The sequence below is a fragment of the Nipponia nippon genome, unplaced genomic scaffold (genome assembly GCF_047370975.1).
Source record: "Nipponia nippon isolate SJK-2023a ecotype South Korea unplaced genomic scaffold, ASM4737097v1 scaffold_3, whole genome shotgun sequence".
Lineage (NCBI taxonomy): Eukaryota > Metazoa > Chordata > Aves > Pelecaniformes > Threskiornithidae > Nipponia > Nipponia nippon.
This window is the reverse complement of record NW_028262347.1, coordinates 38,154,592-38,174,225: the sequence shown is the minus strand read 5'-3', so window position 1 is coordinate 38,174,225 and position 19,634 is coordinate 38,154,592. Positions and strand designations below refer to the sequence as shown.

General features: G+C 42.0%; 1 protein-coding gene across 1 annotated transcript in view; it reads left to right on the top strand.

The window, feature by feature from the left end:
* WIF1 (Wnt inhibitory factor 1) overlaps nucleotides 1-19,634 on the top strand; it is a 43,431-nt gene that overhangs the window by 4,809 nt on the left and 18,988 nt on the right. The window contains exon 3 of the mRNA XM_087765645.1: nucleotides 19,037-19,145. Coding sequence (XP_087621771.1) covers nucleotides 19,037-19,145 — 109 coding nt within the window. The remainder of the gene's footprint in view (nucleotides 1-19,036; nucleotides 19,146-19,634) is intronic.

Sequence of the window (19,634 nt, the reverse complement as noted above, 5' to 3'; positions counted from 1 at the left end):
GGAATGGTATATAATTACAGCTCCTGGAGGCTAGTTCTGATCTCAGCAATGTGACCCTCAGCCCCGAATAGCTCAACTGATTTCTCTGGGATTACCTTATATTGCTGAGACGTAGCCTGACTGCGAAGATAAAATGGAATATCCAGCTATGCCAGGAGAAGTTTTGTTTCCTTGCCCAGAGGAAAGCTAACAGACTACCAATTTTAAGGCATTATTGATGCATTAGGGTGCTCCATTCAAACATCACTATTTCCCTGATAAACTGAAAGAAAACAAAACCCAGTGAATTTCAAAACCTGTAATTCTTCGAAGGAAACTTTTCTTCAAGGAAACTGCTGAACTTTTTGTAAATATCTTATTCATACCCAGTGATTACAGTGATGCATTTCAGCTTAAAAAAATGTCTCATACGCACAGTTTAGGGTTTTTTTTTCCAATAAAAGTATGGCTGTTCTGGAAGTTTGATCAGGGCAATCACATAAACTCGCACTCTTGGGATTTACAGTAGTACCTTCACTGCGGTTTCATGTCACCAGAGGAAATACTTTGTTTTCTGACCCCTGTACCAAAATTTCCATGTGGAATGTGAAGATGTTTACATACCGTAAGCATGATTTTTAGACAGGGGGGTTCTCATATCGCGAGCACAGCTCCAAACCTTTAATATTTAGATTCTGCTCAGCTGTGGTATTTTGCATCTCAGTGTTGTAGACATGCCACCAGGGATCAAAGTACTGCTGTAGAGATCCCACTTTCTTAGTAAAGCAGGCATGTGCCAGCCATCTGTTGCATCTGCTGATAGAAAACAGCAGTAAAGTTTCTCAAAGTTTTGCCAAGAAGAAAAGGGGGGGATTTATTGCTCAGCAGAGATGAGTTACAAGGCACCTTGTAGTGTAAGCTACATCTGGTTTCCATAGTAATTTACATGGTATATGTGTAAACTACACAATTATTCTTTTTACACAGCAGTGTAAAGCTGCGTTAAATAAACCGTTCTTAAAGTTTTTCATTGTTTATCCTTTCTATAAATATTCTAATACATTTTTAACAAAAAAGCTTAAGTAATAAAATATTTTTCACTACTTTTACAGTAGGAGCTGCATTGTACAACGTAACTGTTGAAAAGCACTGGAACTAACAGGACGCCCCAAGCTTCAAGACTGTATTTTGTGAAAACATACAGATTTCTCTCCCCATGTTACTAACAGTTTTTCTGAAATATAAAATCCAGGCTGTGTTGCTTTCCTCTTCTTTATGGAAGCAAAAATGTTTCCTGTCAACATCACCTCTTTTTTACAGACAGTTTCCCAGGTATGTTCTCAGTGGTCTGAAGTTAATGCCATTACAAGTCATGCCATGGAGTAAAAAGAAAGAACTAACCATAACAAGAGCTAACTGGAAGAATTTTTAATGTATTTAACTTCTGTTGGTATCATGCTTTCCAAAGCAGTTTTTTTTGGTAGCTACGAGTATGAATGGCTTGCTTCTATCCAAGTGAATTATGTACATCTAAAACAAATGTAAGAAACCACACTCTTTCTAGGGCATGCACATATGTAGGGAATATGGTGTGACCCAGAGCTTTCAAAGCAGTGATATACAGTAGGTACTTGTGTCATGTTGAACAGAATTTTAAGTATTATATACCTTAGCTCAGAGCAATGAGTTCCTGATTAGTATTTTTAAAGCTTTCAAGAAAACGCATCTCAAAACCCTTTTTGTTTCGCCTTCCTGTGGCTTTCACTTGTCTTGCCAAGGTTTGTTCTTGTTTTATTTTCCTTTTTGTGTACAAATTCCACCTTCTGAAAGATGCTACTTTACTTCTATTAGTCTCTTTTATTCTGCTGTTCAGGCATATTGGATTTTTTGTTTTGCTGGGGTTTTTCTGTTTGCTTGTTTGCTTTCTAACTGTTTGTGGCCAAACTCTTCACTACATCAGACTGTAGCCCAGACATGGTGGAAAGTGTACTCACCCAAAATGCACAGCAAAGAACAGACAGTTGCGTTGCAATACTTAGTCTTTCCATAACAAAACGCAGTGTTCTTTGCAGTGAATTATGTGTAAAATAAAATGTCGTAGAGGTCTGTTGCTGCATGTGTATGTTTCAGGAAAAGCAGAAGATAGCTTTATTGGTATTTTCTGTTACGTAAATGGCTTTTTTGGAAATAGTAAATGGAAGAAACACAAAGTCAATCACATTTTAGACAGGTTGTTGAATGCACAGTTAACTTTGCATTTTTTCCCTTCTCTTTGGTTTGTGGAGACTGACATTTTGAAATCTTAATTGCAACAAACTGTGATTGTAGTAAAATATATGTAATAAAGTATGTAACAATGTAATGAAAGACTGGCTCTTCATATACAAAATAAAGTTGAGATCCATGTACAAAAAGCACCTCGGCTATGTGTGACACTTTGAGCTGAGCTAATTGTATAAAGTAACAGAAGTCCTGCTCAATGAGTACGCATGCATTGAGATCAGATGTGTTTTCCCCTTGGGTGGCACCCTGGCAGATGATGTGTGGGAGCTGACAGTCCTACAGGGCCTCTGCCTGCGTCACTGGTCCTCCCAATCTCTAATGAATCAGACCTGTCAGCCTATAGAAGAACCTGCAGAAGATTCATCGCTTTCCTTACATTTACTTCATAGAAGAAAGAGCTAAATAGGGAAAAACAGACATGTCCTCAAACTTTTGTGAGGTGTGTTCCCGTCCCTTCGTGCCCCTTCCCTGGACTCACTCCAATATGTCCATGTCTCTCTCGTACTGGGGAGCCCAGGACTGGACCCAGCACTCCGGGTGTGTCTCACCAGTGCTGAGCAGAGGGGAAGGGTCACTTCCCTCGACCTGCTGGCAGTGCCCTGCCTGATGGAGCCCAGGAGGCTGTTGGCCACCTTTGCGACAAGGGCACATTGCTGCCTCGTGGTCAACGTGGTGTCCACCAGGACCCTCAGGTACTTTTCTGCCAAGCTGTTTTGCAGCTGCTTGGCCCCCAGCATGTACTGCTGCCCAGGGTTGTTCCTCCCCAGGTGCAGGACTTTGCACTTCTCCTTGCTGAACTTCGTGAGGTTCCTGTCAGCCCGTTCCTCCAGCCTGTTGAGGTCCCTCTGGATGGCAGTATGACCTTCTGGTGTATCAGCCACTCCTCCCAGTCTTGTATCATCTGCAAACTTGCTGAGGGTGCACTCTGTCACAATGTCCAGGTCATTAATGAAGATGTTAAACAGTATGAGACCTAGTTATCAACCCCTGAGTTACACCACTAGTGACTGGCCTCCAGCTGGACTTGGTGCTACTGATCATAACCCACTGAGCCTGGCAGGGCAGCAGCCCGCCTCACTTACGTAAATTCTACTTCCTCTCTCCTGTGGGGATATTGTGGGAGACAGTGCTGAAAGCCTTACTAAAGTTAAGGTAAACAAAATCCACTGCTCTCCTCTCATCCCCCAAGCCAGCCATTAGCACAAAATGGGCCAGGCAGGAACACAAAACTGGCTTGTACAATCACAGCGAAGCAGCAAACCGAAATCTGCCTCAGAAAAAATAATATAAATAAAGCAAAGACAGTGATACCGTTGTGCAGAAGCACTGAGAATACTTTATCTAGCTATGATACCTGAAATCCACCATAGTCTGTGGATTCATAGTCCATTCATAGAAGACCACTTAGCTGCACAAAAATGCTGAGGAGGAGTTACCTGACAAGTCTGTCTGACTTGGAGAAGAGGCACGTACAGAATAGCAATGCCTTAGTAAAGGCTTACAAATATTTGGGGTGGATTTTTTTCAGCCAAACAATGAGAAAACCCCTGGATTTTTTGCATCTAGTATGAAAGTTTGCCTTGTTTTGCAACCAACTGGTGGCATCCAGCTTGTTTGGCCGTACAAGGAAAAGTGGGCAATTACCTTCCAGCTGCTTCAGCACTTGCTGCCATCACTGCCAAATACTTCAATAAATAACTTAGAGACCAAACACCGCTTTCAGAGCTGGTCCCACAAATCCTCTGAAGTTGCCCCTTAGCCTGGATAAACAGCTAACTAAACCCAACCGATCCTAAAGGAAATAAATATGCCTGACATCAAACCTGGCAATCTCCCAGCCTCAGGTTTTGGCCCATCACCAGGGAAAACAAACTCCCCAAACAGCAGCCCACTAATGAGAAGACCTGTCACCAACTCTGCACAGAAACCAGTAGCAAGAGCAGCAGAGCCAGCCTTTGCCACGATGGCTGGCCAGAAGAGGAGAGGGCAGGCTCTTGGACCATCCTGACCATCAGAGAATGAGTTCAGAGCTTTCAGTACTGCAATTATGAACCTATTTTTTCTGAGAACATGAGGAAAGCATGGAGAGATCACAACTTGTTGATGAGCAGGAGAAGATAGGCTCTCCCTGAAATGTTTTCTACTTGCTCTCAGCTTGCAAATGTGTGAATATTGATATAGTCAATGGGAATCTGAGACTAAAAACTGCATAGGCAAATAATCAAGTCCACTGAAAACCTTCAGTAAGGAGTACAAGTACCAACTTCAGCCCGTTCCTTTTAAGCTGCAGTAAACACTGCTTTCATTTTTCCAAGTTTGAGCCTTAGCCAGTTCTCTTTCTTGCAGAAGTTCTGGGAAATAAATTGAACTGTTGAAACAGAGTCCATTTGAGTGACCAGCTTGAAACAAATTTATTTTTTCCTCATGAAGCCACAGATACATCGAATAGCTGCGAGCAGCTACGTGCCTGCAGTATTCCATGCAGGGACCTTCAGGGAGAACAGGCAGGTTTCACAGCAGAGCACACTGGCATCTGCCAGAGAGGAAGGAGAGGCAAAATACAGTTACCCGGGTCTGGAATCACAACCAACAGATGAAATGCATAGCCATATTAAGAGCTGGGAAATAATTTGCTAGCAGGGCATGCTGACCATTACCTTAGTTGATATATTTTTTTGGTTTGTGCTGGGGTTTTTTTATCTCCTTTCTTCCAGTTTTGCACGGGAAGATCTATGATGGCATGATCAGATTTCTGTATTGGCAAAGGAGTGCAGCTGAAAGCTTACGACCCTCCAGTCAGAGCTGTGGCATGTTGCTATTAGGTACAGGGTGGAGAAGCTTATACTGTCCCTTACAGACAGAAATTAGAGGCCTTCATCGCATCAAGAACCACTTGGGTTTCACATTTTTACTTGACATAATAGTAGCTTTCCTTTGATGGGACAAAGTGCCTTATCCTGCCCGCTAATGGAGTTCACATTTGAATTGTATCAGTGTGAATATCCTGTTTACTTAATGGACCCTTTTTAATTGTCCTGCCAAACATTTGCAGTCAAGTAAACTTCATAATTTATATAGTTGGTGCCATGATGCCACTGTTACTATGATTTGTTTAGACAGCAATTAAATGAAACCTAACAGTAGAATTACAAGATTTAAAACATTCCTAAGTATTTAACTTATTTATATAAGACCTTTATTCATCCAAAAGTAAGGTTTTCTCAATGCAATCAAGCAGTATAAGTTCATTCAATCAAATTAATGGGGAAATACTTAAAAGGATGAGGAATCTGAAAGTTTGCTGGCAGGAGGAATGGTTACTTGGAGGTATAGAGCTTGCAGCCTCTGCAAGTTCTCATGAAATCTCTGTTTCTCCACCTCTCCCCAACAACTACAACAGAAACTTCTGTCTCTAGGTTTATATATGTTTCTTATCCCTGTCTGCAAAGATTGAGGTAAATGCAGTAAGGTCCTTCCCCCTTCCTTGGTTTAGAGCAGGTGATGGAGCATGCCCAGGTTTTTCAGGATTTCTTCCCTTCCTCAGGCCAGAGGTCTCATGAAGAGTGAGAAGCAGAAAGCCAGTTTTATAAGAGACGGAAAGACAGGGATGGCCATTGCCCTTCTGTGAAAGTGGTATCATGAGATTCTTCCCTCTCTGATTCCTTTATAACCACTCCCCATCAAAACAGAAGAGGATCCCCAAACTAACCCTCTCTGCTCTGAGGAGACAGTTGTGCCGGTCTCCTGCTCAGGCTGTGTCTGCTTATTCCACCCAGGAGAGGAGAAGGTGGAGGAAGCAGCCAGTCCGCAGGGGCTTCCCTAAGCGTGGTGAGACAGAAAGAAGAGCTGGAGCTTTTCTTATAACCTGAGCAGAATTTCTTGACCTGATATTCGATTATGAGAGTTTGCAACACTGTTTCACACATTATTATTGTGCCTTGACAACAAATCTGGTTTTGCTACCCCAGCCATGTTCACAGGACAGTTTGCTTTAAAGGCATAAGCATCTACTCTGATGATTGATAACCAAACAGCAGAGATGTTTAGGTGAAGCTTGCTTTTTATCTCTGATTATAGACTTCCAGATAAGCCAGATTTAGTAATGGTATACTTAAATTAGTTCCTGTGGTAAAGTCTAAGTTATATTTCTGGCAAGCACAAGGTGAGCTACTGACCACTCTCAATGCATAGAAAATATTTGAAGACGTTTCTTTGAAAAAGCAAGAAGTCTTGGATTAAAATTTGTACAATCTGCATGTTGAAAACTCAACCGTTAACTAAACATACCTTTCAGTATATCATGGAAAATAGACCTTCTAACTGCGGTGCGTTGCTCACCTGTTGTCCTTCAGGAGTATGTTAATAGCCTACAGATAAATCATAATTTTTCTGAAAACAGATTTCTACTACTTTTGAAAACATATGTGGATATTTGCATATGGTCAGCATGGTTTGGGCTTGAGAGTTTTTTCCATACACATTTCCCCAAAAAACATTTCTAATGAATCTTGTGGTCAGCAAGTTGTGGCGTTCCAGTTTCTGCCACCCCTAATTCATATGCATCTCAGTTTGTTAAATACAATTGAAAGGTTACAGCAACAAACTATTACATTAAGGTAGTTGGCCTTCATGTGCAAGCATATTTTCCCTAGACCTCTGCATGTCTTGTACTGCACAGCTTGCAGCTGAGCGGTTTGCTGGGTATCTGCATATTAATGTGGCCAGTTGACTTAGTGGGCCAGATTTTCAAAGGCTACTCAGCATTTATAACAGCCATTCACTATGCGGAAGCCTACAGGACTTCAGCACCAGTTCTTTGGTTGTGTAAGATTCACAGTTACAGAAGAAGCTCTGTGATGTTCTGTCTCATAGACAAGAATTAGTATGGGCTCATGTACTTAATGAGGTTTTAATGTCCCATAAAAACAGAGACGGAGTTAAGTCCGTACACACAGCATTATTCACTGGTATTTCCTGACTTTTGACTGCTTAACTGGATACGATAAGACTTATTGAGACTTTATTTTATTAACACAAGTGGTTTTTGTATAGCATTTCCTCTGTTTCCTTAAAAAAAAAAAAGATTGAAAGGTAGAAAGGATTAGGAAAAAATCCCACTTTGTTCTTCAGAGATTTAAAAGTTTGAAAATAGTTTGCAAGTTGCATAAACTTAATCCCATTGTCTAGACAGCAGCATGTCTCTTCACTCTGAGATGAGCAGAGATGGGATCTCCTTCCCCGCACACTGGGAAGGGTGTGGGAGAGTCCCTCTTCCCAGCAGAGCTGATGGGAGCAAGTTGCCTGGCATCTCCCTCAGCTGCAGCACTCCAGAGCTGTACTTGCATGGTCCGTCTCTGGTACATCTTAGGAGATCCACATGAGGGAGCCCATATGCTGTGTGCACCACCATAACGGCAAAGGCTGTTGGAGGAGCGTCAGGCTCTCTTGATTCAGGAGTGCACATGTTCCAGTCTGGTTTGCCTGAGCAGCAGAGCACCTTTGCACCAGAGCAGCATCGTCCTTAGCTGAGACAGGTCATACCCCGACCAGTGGATTTCCTCACTGGCAAACTATATGTATGGTTGGTATGATCAAAGAAACCTCCTGATGCAGCATCCTTGTCCAGTCTCTTCTGTAGCTCTCTGTACGACATTTTCCTAAGACGTGGCAAGACAGCCTGTCCTCAGTTCAGCTGCACAGCACACCTAAGTGGCATGCCACAGTTGGAGAGCTGGCACTTGGCATGTGTCTCACTTTCCTGAGAGGTATGTCATATTCCATTTAAAGAGGAATGATGATGCTCCTTGATGACGTTTCAGAAACGTGTTTATAATCTGGTGTTGCTCCAAAGAAACCTGTTAATACGAACAGCCTCAAGCTTAAAAAAATGACAAATATGAGTCAACTTGAATTATGCCCAGTGTATAACCTTAACGAACAATTGCAAGATTGTATTTCTGAGGGCGTAATCATGTGTTTGGATTTTTCATTTTTCTCAGAGATAAAAAGCCTTGTGTCCACGTGACAGCTCTGGCAGTGCCATCAGAAACGTGCATGCCCTGTCTGGGTGCAGGTTCTGCTGGTTTCAGTAGTGCGTCAGAGGAACCATCATCTCACTGATGATTCTCAGCTTAGTTTCTTCCTCGCTCCAGGATAATGAAATCTGAGAGTGCGGTGAGAGAAGTTGATGTCTGCCAAAGGCACAGGAACAATTCGCCTCGCTTCCAGTGCCATTCCACAACAGCTTCAGCCAGGCTAGCGGCTGACACCGTCCCATCTTCTTTCCCATCCCTGGTCACACATTTCTGTTCTCTTTCTTGTGCCAGTGCTGATGTGGCTGCTCAGGGAGCTGCTCTGGCTGAAAACTAGCCCTACAGAAAGAAGTGATTAATTTTTAACTTGACCTACTGTCTTGCTTAGCTCATCACACGACCACGTCTGAAGAGGGTAGGACTGCGACAGCCCAGTCTTAGGCTGCCTTGAGCTGCCCTGGCGCAGTCCCAGTACTGCGAGCTACAAAAAATCTGGCAAATCCAATCAAAACAGAGAAACAACACCCAAACCCCAAGCCTCTTCTAACCGGCAGAAGTTCAAGCAGAACCAAACAAAACTGACCCTGACTCAGCTGACTTGTACCAAAGCGAGTCCTGCTACAGGTGACAGGCAGGGTTTGACCAACAGGCTGCTGTGCCGAGCGCTGCGTTTCTGTGCCCTGTAGCGATGCGGGGAGCAGACCTGACAGCTCAGCAAGGTTTGCAGTGCGGGGCGTTGTTCTCCTCCTCTTTCTTTCTGAAAGTAACATGGACCACACTCAGCCCAGAGCTACTCGCTTCGTTTAGTCTATAAAGGCTGGTTTGGGGGATTTGGAGAACCTCCAGCAGCCTTTGACTCCAGCAGAAGTTATGGATTGTCAGCACATCTGGGATGTATTGAGGGACAAAAAGAACAATTTGGCCTGGGTCTGCAAGAGCAGACCAGATTCACCGTAGCTGTGCGTCAAGGAATAAATTACAGCTCTTGATCTCAGCAAAACTCTGTAATCCCGAATTGGGGGAGTTATCTCAGAGCAGAGTATCGATCTCTGCTGTCATCAGACTCCCACTGGTTTTTCATCAGAGGTAAATTTGGGCTTGGGGAGGTCCACGCATTCACGTCTGAAGCTGAAATGTCCCACTGGCATTTTCTCTAATACAAGTGAGGTTAGGGTCTCTGCAAAACATTCTGCTGGTGAACTGCCAGCTGCTGGCCCTTCCTGTCAGGATTTGTATGGACAGATGATAGGTCACATTATCCAGAGTAAAAAAATAAACCAGAAGGATGTAGCTTTCACAAAATATACTTCATACCTTTCTGAGTAGGACTCATTCCTGCAAGTGTGTGCAAAGGGTTCGTCTGGAAGCTCAGCTTTACCCTGACTGTCATAACTCTTCCTAATTTCTTTCATCTTCCTCGAATGGAGGATTGCCTGGTCATGCCAGCACTGCCTGTATCAGAACACTACTTTTGTCTTTCACCAAGTTCACCTGCACAAAACTTTTAACCTTTCTTAATCCCATTGAAGAAAGGGACTGTAGCAGAAGGAGAAAAAAGGAAGACCAGCCTGACTTTTTGCCATGTTCATCATCTGAATCCCTTCTAAGAAAGACTGTGACAAGAAGAAGGGGAAGGCAAAAAGGACTGGCCTTGACAAGTAGGAAAGGATTGGTACACAAGCAGTGGCTAGGGGCAGAAGGAAGACATTTTTGATGAGAGGATTTTTCTAAATAACTGTTGTTAAACTCAGTGAAATGATACCAAGTGCAGAGAATTGTCTCTGTTTGGCAGCACAGCCCATGTGCTGCAGTGAAATTCGGGACTCGCCACCTCTTTGGGGCATGACTTTGCTAGCAAACCAGCGCAGATAAAGTCAGCAGGGTGAGGCCAGGTGAAGATGCCCACGCTGCGAATAGACTCCATCTGCACCCAGGGAGAGAAAGGCAGTTCAAGACAGCAGGTAAATCAGACTCTGGGTGGGCTGAATTTTCTTCTGCAAGTGCTGGTCTCTCTCCTCTGAGTGTCCAGGAAGTCAAAGATGATCTGGCTTTGAAGAATATACTTCATTTAAATGCTGGAAAATATGTGGGACCATTCTGGACCTTAACTCAAAAGACTGGACCCTGTGAGACTGGTACTGTAACCTGGGGATGAAGCTGTGCAGGTCCTGCCTAAGGAAACAGCCTGAAAGGCAGAAAAGTTGTTTGTAGAAACTGTTTCTCATCAGAAACTGGGGTAAGGTAATACTTCCCTGCTTTATTATGAAGATGAGTCCATCTTGTTTTGATCAAAGTATAGTTACGGAGGACATAACTATATGAAGGCCTGTGTGGTACATGGAAATATTACAGTAACGTATGTCCACATACTCGGGTCTTGTCTCAGTAGACCAGTGTGATTTCAGGTACAGCAGCAAACACACAAATTACTTTTCAGATACACTGGTCAAACATTCTATTTAAATAACGAATTTAGTTCTTCTTTCATGGTAGTATCTAGAATTTGCTTTGGTCAATGGCAGCCTGTAAAACAAGAACAAAATTATTCTGGATATTGACAAAAAAAGGCATTAAAAATCCATGTTAAAAGAGAGCAGTGTGAAGGAAGTCTTTCTAACAACTAGTCAGGAAAGAGTTGAATTTTTTTCAAAACCTTTTCACCATAACTTTTAAACACTTACTTGCTTGGAATACAAGGCTAAAGACCATTACCTACTGAGCAGTAAATAAACTCTCACTCAGAGGTGCTGCAAACTTTCTGTCACTTGGGTATACTAACGGGGAAGCATCCCCCTTTGAGATCCTAGAAGGACTCCAGTCTGACAGAAGCTGCCGTGAGATTTCATAACTTTTGAGAAAGTTCATTGCTTACATTTTGGGGAGAGATATTTATTATACAGGAGTGCCAGTTAAAGCCAAGAGTGAAACACATGGACTCAATAAAGGCCCAATTACGTGACCTTTGCTGTTTGCCACGCTTTTAACTTGTGTAAGTTATTGATTGCACTTTCATGAGATCATAATCAGAAGGTTGTTCTTTGGTAATGGTGTGCTAGAGGAGCTTTATCCTCAACTTCAAAGCTGGCCTGTGAGGCTTAAGAATAAAGGGTTGGAAGTTTGAAGCATGGCCAAAATGAATCTGTGTGCATTATCCATGTTTACCACCATGCAAGAGGTGGATTAGCTTATTCTTCAGCTGTGAACTTTCTCTTGTCACATCAGATGAGCCACCATCTCTAAGGTTTACATTTGTGCTTTTAGAAGTACTCTGATTAATTAAATGTAGTCTCTGCTCAAATCTCCATCATAATTAGTCTAAATACTTGTTAGTGCAATCATTTCCCTAATTGTAAAGGTTTTATTGAAATTATTTTACCTTCTCTGAAAAGAATTTTCAGGCTAATTTATTAATTATAAATAAATCTATCCAGAGCCTGAAACTGCAAACAGTCTGTAATCTATGTAAAGATGCACTCCCAGGGCCAGCCAGCCCAGGTTTTCACTTGTTTTTCAAGCTGTGAGGGAAAGAAAATAACCTCACAGTTTATTTTCAGTGTAGGTAGAGCCAATAGATGCGTTGCAGGTGCCAGTAGCAGACCTGTACAGCATTGTTTTGTTAGGAACTAACCTGATAAGACAGTATTTTAGGTTCTTTCTCTGAGGAGCAGTGATAATTTCCCCCTTTTATATTAGCCTTAGGAAATTGGCATTTTGGACATCCCTGATCATGAAATCTCCACTGGAAAGAGCACTGATCTTTTGCTGAGTGACAACAGAATGAATTAGCCCTTGCTGTGCCGGAATAAGAAATAACTTTTCAGGAGAATAGCTTTTACCAGTTCTCAGGATACCAGAACAATACGTTTCATTAAATATTTGAAGATAATGAAGGCTTGTGTATCTTTTACTTTTTTTAATCTGAACTCTTAATACTATTTCTCTTTTTGGTATTCCCTGCTTCTCTCCCCTTCCCCAAAGCAGAGTTATCTAATTTTCATCTGTAAGACATAGGAGAAAACATTTTAAAGGAAGCTTGTGCACCACGTGTATATTCCAGCCTGCTTCATACTGAGAAATATCATTCCTTGCTAGAGATTTTCAAGATGTAATTAACTGTGCATATTTATCAAAACCCTAATGATTTTGTCTCTTTTAGCTTAATTTTCTCTAAAGTAACTCTAGTGAAGCAGTAATAAAATACGTTGCAGAAAATCTGTTAAACAAGAAAATGGCTAAATATGGGGAGTTTTGCTCACTTGCTTTCTATTTTGTTTCCGAACAAAGCAAGGTAGAGAAGGAGTGAGAAACTCCAAGAATTCCCTCAAGGAGGAGCTGTAAATTTGTTGTGACTATTTTTTAAGAAATCCTGCATGCCACGTGCTTTGTATCAGCGTACTTGTACTTACCTGGAAATTGCTGTGGATCTGTTCGCCCATATGCTGCTTTCCAAGGCTTTAGCCTTGTGGAACGGCCCCACCGTCCCCATTGCAGTTACCTACTGCGTCAAGGGATTGACTCTGATCTAAACCAAAGTCATATTTTCATTAGCAGGCTAATGATGGACAGGAACGTGCAATAGGCATTTATTTGGTCCTCTGTTTCAAGTAACCTGCTTTCCCTGCACATAAGGATGAGTTTCAAACTTAACACTCTGCTGGTGTACTTGGATTTTTCTTTTTCACTGGTGTTCCTCTCGAACCCCACCCTTTCTGCCAAGCCCTTCAGCTTGCAGTCTCGGGTTGGTTTCAAATGACCCCTTCAAATGCTAGAGTGCTTCCAGAGCTCAAGGTCTGGTGAGAGAAAATATTGGCTCCAAATGACCAAGTAGCCACTCTGTTTCCCATGTCTCCCAAAGAGCAGACAACTGCCAGAAACTCAATTGCTAAATGTAAGCTAAATCTATTACTTTGTGGTCTCACCAAGCTTCTTGACAGTGATTTCTTCGTATTACTTATCTTTACAGAAATTCTTTTCTCATTACTTGGAGTAAAAGCTAATGTATTCTGCAAAGATTTCTATCCATCTCTCCTGTGCAAAGCATTCTTGGAAGCCTGCAGTGTCACCTTTCAAAATCTGGGGCTCCTTTTGATAGCAACCAAGAAATTTCTCTCTTCCAGCTTTCTAAATCATTCTTTTGGAGGATCTGATCTGCCATCCACAGTCGCATGCCACAGGAGACGTTAAGCACTAGCTAGTCATCTTCCATTGACAAAATCAGAGAGTTTTTGTACCATTCTTCTTCTAAAGCCATTAAAACCACAAGTGATTACTGTTGAAAGTTGCACGCAGGGATTCACTCCGTTGTTAAAAAAATCTTCCTCATGCATGGATTTTCTTCGGTCTGTCACAGTTTTCTTAACACGAAGAAAGCAGGCATAAAACAGGCTCTTCAGAGCTGTGTGCATTTTACCACAGCATTGTGTAGTTCACACTGTCACGTAATGTATTTTTCTTTGAGATTGCCCATTTTGCTGAATTCTAATTTGGGTCCTTCTTTTTTAGAAACACCAAAATATCTCTGTTTTTCCTTTTGTGTGCATCTCTGCTTTTGTTAATCCTGCTGCTTCCATTCATTCCCATACCCTTAGCAGCCAGTACTGGAAAATGGGCTGGCTATCCTGTCTTCCGTGTAAATTGGTTTTCTCAGAGTGTGTTTCTGTATCACTTCATATCGTTAAGCGTGCCTCCCACTTTGGGACTACCTTATGAGGCCGATGGCAAGTGTCTCTGAGTGTCACACTGAGGTGCAAAAAATGGTCCTCTGTGACAGGACCAATTAACAGGTAAGGCAAAGCTGCCTTCCCTAGCAGAAAAATAAAACCTCGTATGCAGACAGTTTATTATCCGCTTGTCTAAGGAGGCATCATTATGTTGTTCATTACAGCAGTGTCTAGACTGCACCGCAGTAACAAAATGTGCTGCTGGCATACATACTCATACTCTGGCCAGACTTCTTCAATAGCCTGGTACGCGCAGTACAGCTATGGCCTCCCCTCTTTGCTGAAATTCATCTCACTGCTTCATGCTTCATCTTGGAACATAGACGGACCAACTTCTCTGACCTAATGCAGTTAATATCTTGGAGAAGCCATGGTCCATGCTCTAAACATCTAACAAACACATACATTGTCTCACTCTGTGATTTTATTTATGGCATATGCAGCTGTGAGCAGCTGCTATGGATAAGGCATGCTAGAATCTTCTAGTGTGTGCATAGCCAGAAATATCCATGGATCTGGGATAAAAAGGAACTTTTTTGATGCATTTCTTTCTTTAAATGTATAAAATTGGCATTAGGGTATATTTGTCATTTAATTGATAACAGAATAGAACATTCAGCACTGATCTCTTTAAAATAACAGGAAGAAAATATTGTTAATTTCTTACATCTATTTGCAAAGCTAACACACATTCTCTTTTCTTTGTTAGAAAGGCTGCAGATTTCATTAGGTTATTGAGCTGTGACATACAACAGTTTAAGCTACTTTGCTTCGCTTTCAGGTACTACCATTACTTCTAATACTACATCTTTCACGTAAAATGAAGAAAACATAAAGCACGTTCCTATGAATGCTTTGATTAAATATGAAAAAAAACCAAGGTAGGCACAACATGACATCTGAGTGATAAGAAAACTCTAATGCAGTAGATCTTTTACTGAGGAGTGGAGTTCTGTAGGAATTTTAAGTGTATATCATTTAAAACCAAACTGCCGACAGATGTTTGCTACAATACTTGTTAGAGGGCTTCGTTATTTTTATAACCTTTTAAATTCCTCTGATTTATAGAAAACAGCCATTTAAAGTCCATAAAAGTTAATCCCAACCATGGAATTATTTGCCTAAAACGAAATTTCCTCCCCTTGCTGAGGGCTTTGCCGCATGGGGAACTGTTAAAGGGCAGCTGCACGGGGCTACCTGCTGCCTGAAGGCACCGAGTCCCCAGACTGTTTGCACCAGGTCTGCAGGGGCCCTTGCCTCAGTTTCTGAGGGTCTCAAACAAAGTCTTTATACAAAAGTAAAGCATATTCTTCCTTGGGTGCTTCCTGAAGTCAAGCCAAAACCAAAAAGTCTTCTGTGCATACAGAGTGTGCAGTTGCCAAAGATCAATAATATATCTCAAACCCTCTTTCCTCCATCACCTCTGATAACACCGTTCCTCTAAAATTTAGCTTCAGTACCAAATTTTGCCCCTCACATACCAGACAGTTCATAGGCTGGCTTAAAAAAAAAGAAAGTCATGAGAATGTTTTTATAATGGGAAAGGAACTATAGATTATGGGGTTTTCCCCTTTATCTCGCAACAACTTCAAAGGAAATTTTGTTCTCGCTACCAGGTCACTCACAACGAGCACTTACAGTACAAATTATGTAGTCACTAGACAATATTTTAATTGCACAGACCTATCTCTTCAATTAACCATCATGACTAAATTTCATGCTAGGCTGGAGCAGGGTAAATATTTGCTGAGAGTGTGTTGTTTGCTTTTCAGTCATGATGATTAATGCAAGTTAATTGGCAATCAACTCAAATTACGCCAGGACAATACTGGAGACTGGATGTAGGGATTGTGTCAAGACAGATTTTTTCCAAATAGATAGGATTTATGGCAGCCAAATCTTGTTTCAGATTCACAGGTTTGAGGAGTTAAACTACTCTGCTCCACTGGGCAGCCTCTCTAGACTGTGATTTTTTTATATAATTTTTATATCAAAATTTAATCAACTCAGTCCAGAACATGTGATTTGCAAACATACTCTGCAGCACATGGCTTCATAACTTTGAAGTCATGCTATCTGGATCTACCTGAAGTGTTTCAGATCTCCTTAGATAAGAAGAAGTTCAGTTTTTGTTAACTCAGCAGATGTACCAACTTTTGTACAGAAATGGTGAGAGCAGGTATCTTCCTTCCAGTGCAATGCGTGGCTTTCCTCCTGAGCAGCCTGTTGCTTGTGCAATGTCTCTTCCCATCTTTTTAAGGCAGAACGTACTCCTTCCTCAGGCACTAATCACTGCTACGCCTCTACTCTGGTTAGAGGAATTCCTTTCTTGAAAGGCAGTGAGTATTGTGGCTCATGCAGCAATCGGTCCCCTTTCCCACAGCGAACTTTCTTTTTGTCTTTGTCCTTAGGCATCGTTTCGACTCTAGAAAATGGGATACTGGTTCCTTTCCTACAAATCAGGGCTCTGGCTCACAAGCTGACCTGCTACGACAGTGTGGCTGGAATGGAAATACGGGAGTGGAGCTATTTGGTCTAGTTGTTGTTTACTAGAATAGTAAGAACATAATGTTTTAATATCCCAACCCATTATGACCTGGTTTAGATATAACCAAACATCAAAGCTAACCAATGAGAAACAGACAGTACAGCATTGACTCACTCGCTGTACTATTCTATAGATGTGTGGAGACATATAATTATTTTTCTGAACCAAAGTTTTATTTGAAAACAAAAATGTTCACAATCTGACTTTATGGCTTGTTTTCATATTTTGGCATGGTATATTGTATTGGAAAAAAAGGTCTTTAATTAAAAGCAGCCTTTTGAACATTACCCCAGACTTCAATTTTCATCTCCTGTTTTACTGCTTCTCTCCATGTCCCCTCTCCCTCCCACGTATACTCCATGTGTTTAACCCACCCTTAAAAATGTTCATTGCTTCCTTCCCTATTGTTTTGCAAGTCCTCCTCCGAGATCTCCATGCCTACACAACACCCTCTGAAGACTGTCTGTGCGGAGTGTAGCCCCTGCATGCTGTTTGGGGTCTCCTTGCTGTCCCCACAGAGCGAGTGGATGTGCTGCCAGGGCTAATCAGGAATTTCATAACGAACTTTCTGCCCAGCTCACGAGTGCTTTGCTGGAGTCACCAGGAGCTAAAGGGAGATGGTCTCTCGTACCTGGGGGCTGGTACTCAAGTTAGCAGAGCACAGCATCACAGAAGGGCTGAGGCCGATCTGAGACCAGACAGTCTGATCTCCAGATGATCTAGTCCACCCTCCTGCTCAAGCAGGGTCACCTAGAGCTGCTTGCCCCGGACTGTGTTGAGTTGGGTTTTGAATATCTTCACAGACGGAGGCTCCACAACCTCTTTGGGCAACCTGTGCCAGTGCTCAGTCACCTACATAGTAAAAAGGTGTTTTCTCAGATTCAGACGGAGTTTTCTGTATTGTGCCCATTACCTGCTACCCTGTCACTGGGCACCACTGAGCAGAGCCTGGCTCCATCTTCCTTACACCTCCCTGTCAGCTATTTATACACATTGATTAGATCCCCCCTCAGCCGTCTTTAGGCTGAATGGTCCCAGATCTCTCAGCCTCTCCCTGTATGTCAGACGCTCCAGTCCCTTGATCATCTTTGTGGCCCTTCACTCGTCTCACTCCAGTAAGTGCACGTCTTCCTTCTGCTAGGGAGCCAGGATATTACAGGAGAGAAAGGACACTCTTCTGGCTAAGGACATTGACTGCCATCTTGTACACATAAATTAACTACCATTTATCAGCCCAAAGTTCTCATAAAATTTTGGCTTTAATCTTTCTTTAATTCACTATTTTAGCTAAAAAGCAGACATAACAATACTGTCTACTATCAGTGGGTTGCTGGATGAAGACCCATTTTTGCCAGTGCCTACGCTAAGGTTTTGAGTGCTTTTCTGAGAGCAGCAGGTACAATTACCTGCGATCCCTCATATGCTTCAGGGTAAATGAGGAGCCAGACTTTAGGGAAAAGGTTCATTTCCAGTTGCTTTGCACATCTGCAACTGTGCCATTGACAGTGGTGGAAGTCTCCAGTGACTTGCTAAGATGCATATATCTCGGGTGTACATGGTGTGTACAGCTACGCTGCAGATGCATGACGTCACTTTGCATCAAATATGAAGAACTATTGAACAGATGACTCAACAGAGAGGCCTGGATCCCATGAAAGAAAGTACCAAAGCCTACAGTCTGTGCCAGAATGCAGGTGCATATGAGGAGTAGGATGAAGGCAGTGGAAAGTATTTTTTAAATCATGCCAACACCTTTTGGGGATCGCCAAAACAAATCATTTATGTTGTGGTTAATAATGAGTGACATGAAGCCAACTCTGTAGGAAAGCTCTCAGCTCCACCCTTGGAACAATTTAATGAACTGAGGTTGGACAAGGCAGCATCAGAGCTGTAAGCAAGGTATGTGTCCTAGCATGGCGCTCCAGTAACGTGGCTATTGATTACCTGGCACTGTTTCCCCAAGGCAATGTGCCGTGCCGTGCAGGTCAACCAAGAGCAAGCTCGGATATTCTCACGCCACAGTTGCATCATGCACATGAGTATGTTCTTTAAGCTGCACTTGTGGTGCAGGCAGGTCATCCAGGTTCACCAGCCACTTCTAGGAGGATTCTGCCCAAAAAACAGCTTTAAGAATTAGCTTACTGTTCATACATTTTTTGTGGTCTGCCAGATAAAAGATGTGGGTTGTAAAAAATGTCTTCTCTGTACGACATTCGTTCACTGTATGCATGCCATTTTCCTTGCTGTTGTGCTGCGTCCTGATTACTGTATGGTCACGTGCAATCTCTGAAATAAAAGGAAATTATCTGAAAGTTATGCTTAGGTAAAGAAGCACTCAAGGAAATAATAGAAACAAATCCAGTGAATGGCATAATGAAAAGTGTGGTATTTTCTGCTGTAGTTTATATGCTAAATAGTTTGCTACCATGAATGCAGTTATAATACGTATTGATTTTTTATTTATTTTGTCATAGGCTGAGTACTTCTATGAGTTCCTGTCTTTGCGCTCTTTGGATAAAGGCATAATGGCAGATCCAACTATAAATATCCCTCTGCTTGGAACAGTTCCTCATAAAGCATCAGGTTTGTGCTGTTGATACTATAAATTGTGTCCCTGTAAAAAGTATTCTGCAGCCAGTGAAGTCTAAATGTCTTATTATGAATTGCAGTTCTGAAGTTTATTGCTAAAGAAATGCTTGCCACAGTGCTTGACATTGAACAGTTCGTGAGTGCCTTGCCTGACTACAGCAGCATATTGTGTCTGAGCCAAGTCACGTGAAGCTTTTATGTGTAGCTAAATCAGCAGAAACTTGTGCAAAATTGTTGCATAAAATTCATGTGCGTGAATATTATTACTTAAGTTGTGCAGCTTTTGGAAAACGATATCTTTGATCACTGTAAGGAATAGTTATCAAATTATTCTGTTTCTCAGAGGTTGCAGTTTGTGGACATTTTACTTTCAGTTGGGGTCAGGTGTTGTCACCGGACATTCAGCTCAAAGACCTAAGTTCTGGTTTAGGATATTATCATTTACCACTTTTCCCTTACTTGTGCATTCTCAGTCCTTCACTG